The sequence below is a fragment of the Anser cygnoides genome, chromosome 4 (genome assembly GCF_040182565.1).
Source record: "Anser cygnoides isolate HZ-2024a breed goose chromosome 4, Taihu_goose_T2T_genome, whole genome shotgun sequence".
Taxonomy (NCBI): domain Eukaryota; kingdom Metazoa; phylum Chordata; class Aves; order Anseriformes; family Anatidae; genus Anser; species Anser cygnoides.
In genome coordinates, this window is record NC_089876.1 from 59,371,711 (window position 1) to 59,388,180 (window position 16,470).

The window sequence follows — 16,470 nt, forward strand, 5'->3', positions numbered from 1 at the left end:
AAAAATCTGCTGTGAAAACCACTGACCGTGGAATAAGATTGCCCGGAGAAGTGGCCAGTTTCCCTTGCTGGAAACACTCAAGACTTGGTTTGACATGGTCCTGGATAACCTAGTCTAGGATCCTGCTTTCAGCAGAAGGAAAAGGGTGCATTCCCAGGGGCCCTTCAACACGGCTCTTCTGTGATCCCATGAAGTCACTGCCTAAAAACAGGAGCCTGTCATCTTAAAAGGGGCTTGGAAACACTACAGAGCAACTTCCAACCTTGAGCTGGGAAGTTAAAAAAAAAAACAAAGCAGACTGTGTTAAGAAAACAAGAAATAATGTGAAAAATAATGTGCAAGTGAACCCCCAAACCAAGAAGAAACCTGCTGTGAACCTCATAAACCTGCTGGCAAAGGCCTCGGGGTGATGGAGACTCAGTGTAACAGTGTAACACCCCCCCAACACACACAATCTCTTCGCGGAAGACCAAACCTTCTGGCCTTTGGAAGGGCCACTGGAAGGGTGAGCACACAACCCCAAAAGAGGGACAGAGACTGGGAAATTTACACAGAACAGTTTTCACTGTTACGAGTTTTCAGGCTCACTTCAAATACCGCTCTGGGCCGTCTTTTCCTCCCAGCCAAACCCAGAGACCAAAGCTCTAGCCCTGCCTTCACACACCTCTGGGTGTGAAACTGCAAGTTTCAGATGGACTTGTGATAAAACTTGAAATTGTGGTATCACGTTAAGAACACAGCAAAATCCTCCTGGCCAGAACCTGAGCCTTTTTAATAGACAGTTAATACATCTCCCTTTGACACAGCCAATTTTGTGCTTGTTGCTGCTCATCAGCCACACATCCACAATACTGCATATGCACTCAGCTGTTGAGTTAGTATTGGACTGAGAGTCACACCTGGAGAACACCCTGTGATAGCTCAGAGTATAGCACTTCACAGAACCAACAGCATGGTTTGCCCACCACCACCACGCAGTCCTGCGAGCCACTACACACGCTTAATCAGACACTCAACAGCTTCCCTCAAAGGCCCAGAGAAATCAGAATTTGTCATCACACAGAAGATGTTGAAAGCCTTGGGGGATGTTTACTTCACGTGTGTTTACTTGACTTCTGATTCATCCCACTAATAAAGAGCTATTGCTTGAAAATCTTTAAAAACATAATTTTCTGGACAAGAAAACTGTGAGTAAACTAAACAGGTATCTACCAGGAACGGGGCAAACACAGCTGAGCCTGCTTTGGGCTGGGGACGGGCTTCCTCAAGATCCCTTCCATGAGGTGCCTTGCTCAAAGCCAACCATGGAATAGCACCAGAAGAGGTTTCCCAGTTCCCAACCTGCACACGTGAGGCCAGACTTGAGTAGGTTGCCATTAAGCTCTAGTTCCTCTTTCCACCTCAAGCTGTCTCGAGCACAATACTTCCCACTCTGTTAGATGGGCACTGCAGAAACTGTAAAGACGGCTCATGCTAATTGTTCACTCTGAGAGGTCACATCCACCTCTCAAACACCCATGCCATCTGGGGCTTCTGAAAGATTAAAAAAAGAGAGACAAACAAGAGGATTATTAAAAATTTAACTATATACCATATTTATTATCAATCCACAGGATAATCTGATTGCTACATGAGCTCATAAAAGCTATTTCACCTTTACAAAATTAAAAAAAAAAATGTGCCACAAGGATGTAATAACTGCTGATAACCAAGGACTGATTCTTAAAATTATAAATTTGCTGTAGAAAAGATTAAAAAAAATTATATTCACTTTAGAATTTTATTTTGAATAAAATATTCCCCTGTATAAAAAATAAAAAAGCTTGCTCTGGTTAGAATTAGAGTATTTTTCTTCTTTTTTAAATCTGGGAATTTGCATAATATCTCTGTAATAGTTTTTTTTTTCCTATTGTACCACGCGGCATTCAAGCATAGCAGATTAGAAAACAAACATGAGAAAAGCAGTCTTAAAATGTATGAAATCCACATGGGAAGTTTTAACTTCCTTTCCTTTCCTCTATTCTTTAAAGACACTTTAGCAAGAATAGCCTTGGAAAAGAACACAGGTGGGGAGGGACCTTCAATGTGCCATTAAGTAGAGCAAGGTAATAAAAGGCCTTTCATAAGTGCTTTCTTAATAAGGTGCAGAAGCAGACTGCAACGTTGCTAGTACTGCACTATGTACAATATTCACAATAGATTTTTTTATTTAAAAATATTCCAGCTAGTTCACATTTTCTCTTCCATTCTGAGGCTTTCAGTTCCATCACAGCCTTGACGGCAAGAAGCGCAGCAGCACCACTTCCCTTGTGGTCGGTTGGTCCTCATATGAAACACTGGAACCTGCGAGTGGGCCAAAGTTCTTGGGTTTTTCCTACCTAGCAACCTTGGAAGTCCGTCTGGGTTCAGGTGTACATACTGACGGCTGGAGTCCTGAGTTAAAAACACTCCGGCACTGGAGTCGGACACAGCAATGTTTTATATTGCCAAGGCTTTCTTTACCTTAGATTTGTCTAATGTGCGTCAAGGGATGAACCTCTCCTAGAGAAACATAAAATACAAAACCAAACAAAACAAAGCTAAAAAACACACTGTCAGCGGCTTAGCAGCTCTTGACTCTCGACTGGGTGATGTCTGACGTTTTCTTGATGACGCTTGCCCGTGTCTCGCGGTCTGGCCGGCTGCTGCTAGTGGAGGCTGTGGACACTACTTGTGGCAGGGGGATGTCTGGGAAGGGGGGCCAGGAGCTGTTGTAAGGCAGTGGGCAGCTTTCTTCTTTGATGGTCACCTGCAGGTCAGGCTTGTTGGCAACAAAAGTAGCCATGCTGGGAAGCGTATGAGAAGTGTTCCTCATTCCCAGATTGCTGAGATACTGTTTGCCTTCAATGTTTTTCTTCTGCCAATGAAGTCGCCCCTACAAAGGGGGAAGAAGAATGAGGAAAGAATACATGAGCGAATGCACTTCGTAAGGTGCTCACAGGAACAAGATGAAGACAGAAACATCCACAAATTGCACAGGAGTTACCCCCTCTCTTAAAGCCTACCTGCTGACTTTGGATGTCTTTGCTCTCTGACATTTCCCCCCTTAGGAAGTCCTGTATCTTAACCTTGGTGGCTCTCCAGCACTCAGGAGACTCTGCCCACTCTTCTGATGGAAAAGGACGGCCTTACTGCCAGTGTGCCAGACAGAATCGGACACAGAAGACCGAAAACTCAAGAGCACCAAATGGAAGTCTCCTCCATTACCGGGGAGAGCATCCTCCTGCCAACAGGCAGGTACAGAGACTCAACACCTTTCAAACAGCACCACCCACATTGTCAACACAGGGAAGGCTGCTGGGAAAGCCAATGTCCCTTGATAGCATGCCCACCATCACAGCTATGAGGTTTGCCAAGGGAACACGAGCATCCTCTTCCTTTCACATCACACATGCCACAACAGCATGTTCTGTCAAAGGAGGGTCCTCGCTGGGTTTGGGGAGCCATGGAGCTCCCACCTCAGTCGCTACTGGTGAAGTAGCTGGTGGATTCCCACACTTCTCTCTTACCGGCTTCACAAACCCTCCTGGGGCATTTTACTGAGCTTCGGGCTTCACCAAAGCAGGAAGGAATAGCAGCCCATACAGCCCTCTGGTACAGGGCAGGGCAAGGAACACTGTTATAACCACGCCGGCAGCAGGTAGCTGATGCTGAGCGCTAACTCAGTCTTCGCTTCTCAGGAAAGCCTTTTGCCTCACATACCTCAAACATTCAAGTTGCATTTCTATCATACATGTAAACATTTCCTCTGATTGTATGAGTTCAGATGCCATTTAAGGAAAACAAAGTGAGCATGCTTCCAGCTGAGATAAAATGCTCACTGCCCAGCAATGTCGATGCACAGTGCGCACACACACAGAGCACATGACAAAGTCCACTGGCTTGCTCCATATTAACAAACCAGTTGGCACTGTTGATGGTTCGACAGAGTATTTTCTTATGCAAATTTATCTCCTTGTAGTTTTGACAGATGAGGAAGAAGGAACTTGCAGAGATATCCGTTCTGCTAGAAAATCATCCAAACATTTGTATCCTTTGAACCTTTCTAGTTTTTTTTTTCTCTCTCAGCTTTTAAAACTGAATGTTTCAGTGGTAGGCAGTTGCAAATGTGGAAGAGGAAAGAATAGCTCTGGACATCATTTTGAGATCTTGCTCCAAAGTGTTTAGACTCCAGAAAGCACTTACCTCTGCATTTTCTTCATCGCTTGGAACGCTGTCAGTCGTTTCACTTTCTGTCAAACAAAAATGGAAGCAAAAATGAAACTCATGTTATTTTATCTACAGTAGCAAAATCCGGCTCAAGAGGCTCGATCCACTTCAAACAAGTTCAAGCAAACAGAGCCAAGCCAAACAAGCAGGAAACAATAGCAAAGCATGGACCCCCTATGTGAAGTAATCGAAGGGCTAGACCACACGGCATCACTGAACGACTGGAGTAAATTCACATGGTTATCATGGTTAATACGGACACGCCCTGGGGAAGACAGCAACAGAGGTGGAAACAGCAGATCTGTGTAACTGCCCATACTTCTGGGCAGAGGGAGGAGACTCCTGCTGGCAGGGAATGCCCCCTCTCCCTCACCTGCTCTGGGCAGCTTGAGGCCCAGCTACGGGCAAAGTCCTTCCCAATCCTTATTTTTATCTCCCCGCAAAAACATCTACAACTCCACCCCAGAGGAGATAAGTGTGTTTTTGTTTCGTAAGCTGTTATCTCAATCTGCTGCCTCAAGGGCTCCTTGTCACTTCTTGCACTTTATTACTGCTGGTTTACTTTGCTTTTATTTCATTCTTGCCACCCTTGCCCAGTCCTTCAGCCTGTTTCTCTGCCCTCCACCCACGACTCCAGCACAGAGAAATGTAATTACATTCTGCACCAAAGCAGGACAGCCCCGTCGCCTCTCACCCCTGCATACTGCCTCTCTGGCCCTCACCATTTCAACCAGAGCACAACTACACGAATAACACTTGTGCAAACACAAGCTGCCACCCCTCTGCACCAAGGGACAGGCCAGCAGCTCCAGCAGGACGGCCATCCTCCTGCAGCTCAGCCCTTGCTTGCAGAAGAGCCCAAAACCCAGGGCTTTCAGTTGTATTTTCAAGCCCTCTAGATGTCCCTGCTTGAACAGTGGGTGGAGCAGAGGACCTCCCCTGCGAGTCTCCAGAGCTCTTCTCTTGAGGCTTGGCTAAGGACGAGGTTTGGGCAGTGGGCCATAAACTTATGGTCTGAATTGCTCCTTCAGACATAAGGATGTAAACTGCACCCAGCGTCCTGAAGCTGGCAGCTCAGCTACTAAATACTCTAACTTCCACAGCTGACGCATCGCCTACTCCAGAGTCCCAGTCCCAGCATGCGGCAAGCAGAGGATCTAACTGTGAAGCCCTATGAAGTTAACACTCCGCAGGGCTCCTTGTCCACTGGCCCAGGTAAAGAGAGAGGTGACAACGTGATAAAGTTAGTCCATTAAGCCAGACTGGGGGGAGAAGAGGCAGAAAGTAATCTGTACAGAAGGAGAGTCAATACGAGGAATCAACACAGAGACAAGAAGCAGATATTCCTTGACATGAAGAAACATGTGGCAACAAAAAAAGGGTGATGCAGATGAAAAGGAATCCATCCTTGATGTTTATACATAACAAAATGCTGAGCAAGAGATAGCACTATAGTTATCAAAGCCAGGGAAGCTAGCCACTCGGGTATGGAAAGTTAGAGAGGCTATTTGAATCAAGAAGGTTATTTGAATCGGTGTCAAACAAGACAAGGTTGACAAGAACAGCCTTGGTACTAAAAAAATGGATTTCATAGACGTCAGTGGAAATATGAGGAAACTCACAAGGGCCAGACATATCATTTGCCTGTGTAACCTCAGAAAGGAACTAGAGGTGTTTTTGAAATAAAACAGATTTATGTAGGACAGCTGATACCTCCAGCTACTTTTTTTGTTGTTGCTGTTGCTGTTTCAGAAGAGCTAAACTAACTGCTCTTGCACAGCTGTTCTGGTCATACTCTTTCCTGCCAATCCGTGGTAGCACCTGACAGAGGAGGCAACCCAGCAAAGCCATGAGGGCAGGTTCAGGGCTCCTTTACGGACTTGTGTGTAACAAGATAAAATCCGAAATAGTCACAAGAACGTCCTACAAATGTCAGGGTTCTGACAAACCCTGTGGTGAAAAAGTGACATTTTTTCTTATATCCAGTTGGACCACGTTCTCTTGCTTCAATTTATGCCCATTGCTTCTCATCTTCCCTCCATGCCTCACTGTGAAGAGCCTTGCTCTACCTTCTCAGTACCATCCCTGTAGGTATGGATGGGCTGCTGTGAGGGTACCAGGACCATCTCTTCTCCAGGCTGAACAAACCCCAGTCCCTCAATCAGCACTTCCCCACAGGACGAGTGCTCCAGCCCCTCCCCATCCTGGCAGCCCTTCCCTGCACTTGCTCCTGTTTGTTGCTTTCTTGGTCTGGGGGACTCAGAACCAGGCCCAGTACTCCAGCAGCAGTGTGACCAGCCCTGAGTAGCGGGGGATAATCACTTGCCTAGATCTCCTAGCCATGGTCCTGAAGGCTGTTGGTCTTCTCTGCAGCCAGGGTGCTCTGCCAGCTCGCGTCCAGCTCGCTGCCCACCCCCCTTTCTGCTGAGCTGCTCCCCATTTCAGCAGCCCCAGCCCGAATCGCTGCAAAGGGCTCTTCCTTTCCAAGAACAGGACTTTGCATCTGTTCTTGCTGAACTGGCTGGACTTGGTGATCTTGAAGGGTTTTTCCAAGCTAGATGTTATCATGATTCTGTGAATTTCGTAAGGTTCCCACTGGCCCCTTTCCTACAGCCTCTTCGCTTTTTTCCGGACTGTGGCCCTGCCCTTAGCCATATCAGCTGGTGTCCTTTATTTGGTGTCTGCTGTAAACTTCACAAGTGTGCACTCCACCACCTCCTCTGCTCACTGATGAAGGTATTAATCAGGACTTGTTCCAGGATAGACTCTAGCAGTACGCCATGTCTTGCTGGCCTCTGGCTAGACTAACCAGGATCCTCAAGAGCTGTCTTGAGATGCATTTAAAGGCATATCAGTGGCATGAAATCGTCTCTGTGCTATCCTAGTTATGAGTTACCAGGTCCTGATATAAGGTAGGTCAGCTCAAGACCACCAGGATACTAAGACAACATAAGGCGATAGCAGAAGTACCTCAGACATGCTTCATTCATGCAGACTTGTTGCACTGACTTTAGGAAAGCTAGCTCAGGACTTGCTCATGTCCAGATGATTCTCTTGTCACCATATACATCCCTCCCTGTTGTCACAGCCCAAGCAACTGCCACGACTTCCAGACCTAGATGGTGACTCTTGTTTGCATTCCAAGAACTTAGATCCTGTAGCCGATGTTAAAAGAAAGCAGTGTTGCCACATTCACATACCCAGGAAAAGTTTTGCAAGAAGCATTTGGAAAAAGGACAAGCGTTTCAAAGGCCGCATCTCCCACTGCTAATATGTTAGAGCACCCCCACCTTGTGCTGCGCAAAGCCCTTCTAATGCTCTGGCCATTACAGACTAAACATGCTGGGAAGCACGATCATATATCAACGTGTGTGAGACTAACATTGGAGGCTATTCAAAAGAACATCAACTATTCACCCAGACCCAAAGATAAAAATTCCTACATTCATATTTTATGAAAACGTGTCTGGAACTAATTCAGCCTAATGAGTCAAAGACAAAACCATGTGTAAAATAATAAATTGCACTGGGAACAATTAATACTCAAGTTTTCCTAAAAAGATGACTTTTCTTTTTCTGCCTCAGTATCCTGAGGCTTGCAAGTTAGCAATATGTTAAAGAAGGAAGGACAGGTTGGATATGAAACTTTTTCTACTTTCAAATGTGGTTTTGCCCTGTTTCCTACGGAAATAAGGCTTATGTGATTGCAAGGACTCTATGTAGCGTGCCCATGCGTGCATTTGTATCTGTTCTCCCCTTACAACTTCTGAATACGTTGTCAGTCTTAGATAAGGGATTAATAAGTGCCAAGACTCTTAACTTCCTACCAGTTTTATGAAAATAATGGGCCAGATAAAAATGAGAAACTATTAGCACCCTGACTCAGGGGAAAGCTTGTTATCTCAACCCTTACTAGATATCAGAGAATCCAGATGGGAGACAGACGTTGGAAGCCAGACTTCCACAGACCACTTGTTATCAGTCACTACATGGCTGTTCTAGTCTGCAGACTATACGCAACAAGACAAATCCACTCCTCCAGGGCCCTCAGCTTCACATTTACATTATATATCATTAGCGCAGCCCTTAGCATTCTGTACCCACTGTGGCAGGCATCACGGAAACATGCATCAGAGATGACCTTTTATCTTTAAAAGGTCAGGGTGCAAAGGGGACACAATATATTGGCAACATATCATTTGTACCATTGAAAATGTCCCTCTAATAAAAGATGACAAGATCTCTCTGCATAACATCTGAAAAGCTTATTTTTCCATTAATCACAGGCTAAAAACTGCAGCCTACATTTCCGTCCTTAGATCTGCCGAGTTGTTTCCCAAGGTAAAATGAATATACAGGACTGTGAATTTTTGAGTTAAAAATACAGAAGGCAGCAGAACAGACATTTCTGAATCTGTGCCAGCTGCCCTGGAAAAGCTCCCCTTTCCCCTGTGGTGACCCCTGCCTCTTGGCTTGACACTCCTGAGCAAATCTAGTGTCTCCCAAACATTTCCAAAAAAGAAACACCACGATGCTTACCTGCATAGGACGAGACAGGGGAGATCTGTAGGGGGTACAGTTGGCTCATGCTGAGGGGCTGTTCATCACTTTCTGTTGTCACCTCTACTACCTGGCAAACATCTGGAGGATTGGAAACTATCACCTGCTCCTCACTGCTGCCATCAAGGTGCGGCTGTCCTACAACTTGGAGTCAGAAGAAAAAAATGATTACTCATTTTATGTCGACTCTGATGAATCCCTAAGAGCTTGTCCTTGGAGACTGCTTGGTATTTGAGTGAAATGCAGTCTTTAATATAGCCTCAGCACTTTCTTCCATGTCCACCACCTGCTTTCAAAGAGACTTCTATAGGAAACCTGTGTGATATATTTAGTTTCCATCACCTTCAAAGACATTTCTTTTCCACTTGTGACAACTGAAAATGCCTAACTTTTTCCTGGCTCTCATTCAAAATGCCCTCGAGCCGTCCCCAACACATCAGCTGTCCAGACACTTTCCCAGGGAAGACCACAGCCACACTCTCCCTTCGCCAGGGCATACAGACCACAGCAATCTCTCCTAATCTGGGAAGCATCCTCACCCAACATGCTGCCAGCATCCCATAGCCTCTGGATGCTCTCGTGTAAATTATGCATCATGAAAGCAAATGGGTCAGAACTGGCGTGCAAAAAAACAGCCACCTGGTCATGTAAAATATGTTAGAAAGCTGATTTATACATGACATGAATCTGCCAAAAATTTACTCTCCAGTTAGATGCTTATTCTCACTGAACCTCACAATGCCAGTGGTGGCATGTAGAAAATCACAGTCGTACTGCTAGTCTGTAGTCCCTGTGGTCTGTGACTGACAGCTACAGTCTGGTTAGTTATTAACAGATGGTTTTCCTATTCCCCCATGGACATAATATTTAATACCAAAGTAACATTGCTTATTTCTACAAAGTGAAAGCACCATGGATGCTTTGTAAGCATCCCAAAACACTTTGCAGACACTAGCTGTGCTACAGAACACCCTTTTGAAACAGGGGAATAAACTTTAGAAGTTACTCAGCAAAGAAGTACTATTGTAAAAGCCAAAACCTCAGCTATCTGGAGCAGCTTGAGACAATTCCCTTTGTCTTGTACAACCCCCCGTTTTGATCCCAGCAGTATGAACACATGATTACTGCATTAATCCAGCACTGAGCTGAAAGCCACTAGGTAGATCAGGACAACGTGGATGTACAGAGCCACCGCAGGGGATGGCTAACCTGAAACCCCAGCTGACCGAGAGAAAGGGAAGGACTACGGATATTCTTTCACTGGACCACAAAACACCAAAAGAAACAACCTTCATACATATATTCCTACCAAATTCAACGAGAGTTTGGAAAGATTTTGTGCCGGAGGAAATGGTTCAGATTTATTTGTGTTTTGCGAACTGTTTTTAGTCTTAAACACACTGTACAGTGATACATGCCTATTTTAAGTTTTACACAGGAACAACTCTACTAAATCTTTCAGGCTCAGTAGTCCATTCCACTTGGTAATGTCATTCTGGAGCTGGCCAATACTGGAGTTTCAAAGGGCAGCCACAATTAATTCACCGAGCTATATGGTATCATTAGGAATTCAGACAGCATGTTTTTATTCTAGATTCATGATGGAGAAAAATGTGGTAAGTGAAGCACAGTACATCTTGAAATTCTTCTGTTAAGTGACCTAAGTACTCTGATTATTAATTAAAAAAAAAAAAAAGCAAAAGATAATATCTTTTCCTGGATGGATTCAGGTAAATATACATGAATGCACATGTATATACACAAAACCCACTCCTGCCTTCTATCTTTAGACAAGGTAAGAACACGATGTTTTGAAAAAGAAAAGTGACAGGTTTTTCTCCCAGGGAAAAGCTTTGTGAAGTGCCAGCCAACTTCTGGCAACTCCCCCAAAGCCTGGGGGATGTGCATTCTATGAGACAATTCCAACATATAGAAAATTACGTACACACCAGATAGTCTTTTATTTTTCAGTTGGACCACGACAATTACTACCATTTTCTTCTAGACATTTTGTTGTCACTTCTCCTGGTTCTGAAAGGGCCTGCTTTTTATTGAGCGGAGGGGAGCAGGAGCACATGCGTGTGCACGCTCACAAACACACACACACAGAGTTAATTTTTATCCAGGAGAAACCAGTATTGTGCAACACTGTTGGGATAAGAACAGGCCATCTGCGCTGTTTTATCTTTCTCCTCAAGACCTGAAGAATTCTTACCCACCCCATGAGATAATTTCAGTGCAGCAAAAAATACTGCTCACTTGGGCAATGTGCCACCACTCTTCCTCGAGCTGCACATATGTCAGAAGCACTGCAAGTGCTGTTTGTCTTTTCTCCCCGCCAGTTGACTTCCCTCCTTTCTGCAGAATATATCTATTTTACCCTTTCCCCCCTGTTTACATTAAATACCAGCCTGGAGTACTAAATAAGGACTTCTCTCCTCAGACTGGATAAGCAGCACACTCACAAGCCATTAATTAAACAACACTGGATCACAGTTACGCACCCAAACCTTGTTGTTCCACCTCTGAAAATGGATGCTAGGTCTATCCATAGGAGCAAAGGGGTAAAAAGGCTAACCAGACATCTCCCTTGTGAGCTCGAGGAAAAATGAAAGCCCTTAAGGTGCAAATTCAGTTCTATTCCTCGGAACATCTTGCTCGGTTTCCACATTAGGCCCTTTACCACTTTTACATTGATGTTACCAGTATGGCTCCTGTCCTGTAAATTACTAAGATCTGCTATGGTGTAACATGCATTCATCTCACAATAAAATTTAACAGGAGTTCAGGATACACCGCACTGTACAAAACTGACCTGTTGCAGCAAAATTACTCTCTTGGATTTGGGGGAGCAGCAGGTACATTTCAAAGAATGCTGTTAATTGATCTCTGTTTGACTTTAAGGTTGTAAAATAAAGCAAAAGTGTATGAAGCTTCCTTGCTGGGGCTGCATATCAGCTTTGGTGTATTTCAGATTTGTTTATGAGTCAGTCTGTAAATATACCTCACTGCTGTGCTATTCCTTTGAGTTATAAAGCCCTCTGTAATAGTAGGAGCAAAAATCATGCCCTAATACTTTTACAAAGCAAGAGATGATTAAATACACTGCCATAATGAGAGCAAAAGTACTTCTAAACCATAGAAGTACTTGGAGGAATGACTTCATGAAAAGCTCTGTGACCAAAAAATTGGGTAGCAAAAAATCACTGCATGCAATTTCTGCCATCTTTGCAAACAGAAGATTAACATATTTTTTCAAACACTTCTTCCTCATATATTAAAAGTGGAATTCTAGAGAAAATGGTATATGGGTCACATTTCTAAGATTCCTCATTACAGTCACAACCTTAGCTAAAAAAGAGCTGTCAAGAACAGCCCCGTTGTTCTACCAAGGTCCAATTATTCACATTCTTCAAAGATGACATCTAATTCCTAACGTACTGGTTTCTAAATACAATCTTCACTGATCTTGTCAGCTCTGTGATGTTAAGAAAGAACTCTGCTACTGAGGTAAAAGAACTGAGGTCCTCTATTTCATCTGTAGGTTTAAATTCACAAATAAAATGTTAACCTACGCGAACCTGTTCTTTGAGCAATGGGAAACCATGATCCAGCTTTGGTTTAACTCCCACAGACACTGGCTACAATACCCTCATAGCTGAAGACTACCCTGTACAGTAAGTTAATGTCAGGAAAAGCCACCTGAAAAAGTTTGTAAAAGCTTAGTTCTCAGGGGAACAACCATGCTGCAGAAGTGCTGCTCACTGTCTCGGCATGGTGGTGAGGCTGGCCCGCAAGCAGGACCTTGCATGGCCTGGGCTAGCAAAAAACATGTAGACAATTATAACTGTGTTGTTTTCCAAAGTGCAAAATACTGCTGGAAAGGTGAGTTTGGCAGAGTCAGAAGTTTATTTCTGGTATCACCTATTTCATGAAATCGTGTTTTAATCACCTGTATGCTTAGCATATATGAAAAGCATAGTAGTACTTACCTACAATGTTCACTGTACTGTCAACTTCATTTTTTATACTGGAGGGCAGGAAATAGTCAGAAGTGACATCATTTAGCCCATTAATCCCAAAAGATGATTCAACTGGCTCTTGCTAGAATGAAAACAGTACAGTTGGGTCAGGTTTGATTTATTTTAGGAGCCTGGACTCAGTTCATCGCTTTTTTTCTGAGATGGTAATAAATTAAATCGCTTCTGCCTGCCGCATAGCCACTGCTCTGTTAGACACAGTTTCAGAACGAGTAATTTGGTTCTCTGAGAAGCAGCCAGAGTTTATTCCATTTCCAAAGCTTCAGCTTTGAAACTAATGCTATTTTTAATTTTCAGATTTAGAGTGAGCCTTCAGAGAGCAAGAAATTAGTGTGCTATTTACTACAAGAGATTAACATTTGGGAACAAACAAAGAAGAAACATTGCTTTAAAATGTATTCTATTTAATATTCATCCTCCCTCCCTTCCAAACATGCTGTATCTCTTTGCACTCTCTTAAAGGAAGCCTTAGCTTCAGCATAGTAATTACTAAATTCTAGTCTTAATTTTTCTCTGCAGCAAGCCTGAAAGCAAACCAAAATGTTTACACTAAATACAGCCTCTTAGATCACATCATAAACATTACCATAGGGCAACAGCATTGGGAAAACACCACCTGTTCTATATACACTGAGCTGTCCACAAGATGCATACTCTGTAGGTCTGGTACATTCAAATGGGAATCTAAAATCCTCCCTTCAGACTAGACGCCAAAATTTTAATTCCACAAACTCGGGATTTCCTAAAAAGTTATGGACTCTTTTAAAGAATTAACTACGAGTCCAACCTCCTCCCTGTTATGGGCTCCTTTGTGGGGTTATCAGATACAAAGTCTAAAGTCTTCTGCTCTCATTCTGGGCAGGCAGTGCCGCCACCAAAAGTGAGGTTCTGCATGGCTCTTGTCCTCATGGCACATCTGCAGAGAGGTGCAGAACTGCTGGTGTGATCTGATGCCAAGGTATGCCCATTTTCACTGCTCCAAATCACTTCAGCAAGCGTAGGGCAAGGGCAAGCCTCAAGACTTGTGGCGCCAGCCCCCTTCAGAGTACGAACCACATGAACTGTTATCATGGGGATGAAAAATCAGAGGAGGGTAAAGCACTAGTGGCAACCGGGTGGTCTTTGATGAGCTACACTGGTGGTGTCAGCCCACAAGTCAAAGGACCGGAAAAACAGAAAAGATAAAATTAGCTGCTATTGATCCATCCACGAATACCAACTGCAGAGACAGATGAGGACTCTGCACCGGAGCCCTGGTGTTGTGCAACGCCCTGGCAAACACAGCAGCCCCCATGGGAATGCTGCTCACACCGTAACTCGCTCAGCTTTGCTGAGGCTTAGTTACAGAGGAGTTTATTTAGCTGCCCTTTCAAGCTGCAGAAATAAATATTCATCCTACAACTCAGGTGACGGTGCCAGATCCACAGAGGGACATGGACACTGGCATAGCCACTATTAAAGCACTTAACTTTTCAGTTATGCCTGGAGGAAGCTAAGCTGAAAGGACAGGGAAAGGTGTCACTTCGACTTAAACAAATGTCTGAATGGGAAGCTGCACGCATAGCCAAAACTACACGTAAGATAAGGTAGAGATTAAGCCCCATGCAGGCAGCTCAGCCCTGAACTCTGTTTCAAAGGAAAGAGCCTATTTCTCTTTGGGCTGCTCAGATACCTACGGCCTCTCCCCCATTTGCCCAAAACCCCAGGAGATTCATCTGCAAGGTGGGAGACCCGCTCTCAGTCCCCCTTGCCTGAAGTGGAGCAGGGATCAGGTATAGGCCAGGCCTCTCACCCACAGTGGAGACGAGGAAGGAAGCGCCCTCACTGAGCACCCTGCTCGGGCTCGGCCCCGCCAGCCCGGCAAGGTCTGGCACCAAGTCTCACCAGCAAGGTCCGGCAGCTCTCCTCGCCCCCACCACGGGTTGCCTTAGAGCTCTGGGCACCCACAGGGTCTGGCAGTGGTGACCCTGTTACCCTACAGAAGTTAACAGGCAGGTCGTGGAACAGCCTCCCGCTCACCTTCACTAAGCGGAGGTTTTCAAGGTAACTGCAAGGCTTTCAACAAAAACCGCGCAGCTCAGATCTCAGGAACCCACATCACCAAGCAAAGAAATTTAAGCAGCTTTCAGTGTTCAAAAATGTGCATGTGCATTAACTCATCCGCCATCTTTCTTCACAGTTACCGCCTTCAGCACTCAACAGCCCACCTAGCAGTAGCTGAGCACTGAACGAGCACCTATTTTAAAAATCCTGGTGTATTTGGAAGTCAACTCATGTACACACTTCTCAGAATAAGGGAGAACAGTCAGGAATACTACCTGGCCCCATATCAAAGCCTGCAAGAGGTAAGCAGCCATATCATAATCAGTGGTTGGCGAGCCACGTATTCATAGCTATCAGTGGCAGGTGTATGTGCTGGAAGCACGGTCAGATCAGCTTACTGCTGCTGGGTCGTGTGGCCCAACACTTCTGCATAATTCAGGGCAACCAAGCCGCAAGAAAGCACCCCCAAAAGCTGCAAGTGCCTCCCTGCACGCTCCTACTCACAGGCGTAATGCTGTGTGTAATAATCTCCCAGACACCACTGGAACTCTCTCAGCAAGCAGTATTTGTGAGATCAGTCTTAATGAAGAGGACAAGACCGTTCAAGCACCTCTACAGCTTTTCATGTATTTAATATTTTGACTAAAAGAAAGATTATGAAGAAGGGGAACAGCAAAGTGCTCCTGCCAGGTTTGGGAGGCATCGTGTGCTGCCCGACACTGACCAATGGACTTTACCAGAATAAAGCAGTGCTCTGACACATAATTAAACAAGTCACAAATCACCAAGAGTTTTTGCCTTCCAAATCCAATTGCAATCAAGTCATTTTCCCAGGCCTCAAGCATTTACCTGGCTGAGGAATGAGAGCCACAGTCCCTGACAAGCAAGCAGCGGAGGACCGAGCTGTTCTGTTATGGACATTGCTACATGCTACTGCAGGCCATGCTTTCAGTACTCCAATCCCAGATTTCAATGAAACACCCACCAACACAAATTTCAGTGAAGCCTGAAAGTCCGGAAACTTTGCAATTTACTTTATGAAAAAAATGAAGTTGGACCAAATCCTGCCACTATTTAACAAGGATCTTCTTTGAGGGGCCTCAGCAGAACTGTGAAACCTATCAAATACCATGCTTTGTAGGGAAAGCAAATGTGAGTTTGGGTCCATGCTCTGAACGAGAAGAAAATTTAATATGCTACCTGATGAGCTTTACAACTGAATTCTTCCAACTTATAGTGCATGAGCAGAACGTGCAGCTCCGATAAGACTTCTCCCCCTTGCCTAAACGAAAATGAATATCCAATGCCTTCTGCACAAAAACTAATTGCTCCAAAAGGTAGTTGCATTGTTCAGAAGCATTCCTTCCGTAATTACTTTATTTCTACTTACACAGACAAACAAATGGCAAATGTATTGCCAAAGCTGCCAGTTTTCCAACCTCCAGGCATTGCAACAGAAGGGCTGTGTCAACTGATGACGTTAGTCATGGCTGTAACAGGCTTCAGGTTTAAAAAAAAAAAATCCAAAATAACTGTAACTACTTAACCAAACCACAAGCATAGGAGATTTGCAAATATC

The 16,470-nt window shown here is 44.5% G+C and overlaps 1 protein-coding gene across 7 annotated transcripts in view; it reads right to left on the reverse strand.

Annotated features, from left to right (window-relative positions):
- Positions 1–1,568: 1,568 nt before the first annotated feature.
- IRF2 (interferon regulatory factor 2) overlaps positions 1,569–16,470 on the reverse strand; it is a 42,145-nt gene continuing 27,243 nt past the window's right edge. For all 7 annotated transcript variants that reach the window (XM_066996222.1, XM_066996216.1, XM_066996217.1 and 4 more), the window contains 4 exons: positions 12,801–12,912; positions 8,788–8,952; positions 4,225–4,271; positions 1,569–2,914 (listed from right to left, as the gene is read on the reverse strand). In XM_066996222.1, the coding sequence (XP_066852323.1) occupies positions 2,603–2,914; positions 4,225–4,271; positions 8,788–8,952; positions 12,801–12,912 (636 nt within the window). In that variant the 3' untranslated portion in view covers positions 1,569–2,602. The remainder of the gene's footprint in view (positions 2,915–4,224; positions 4,272–8,787; positions 8,953–12,800; positions 12,913–16,470) is intronic.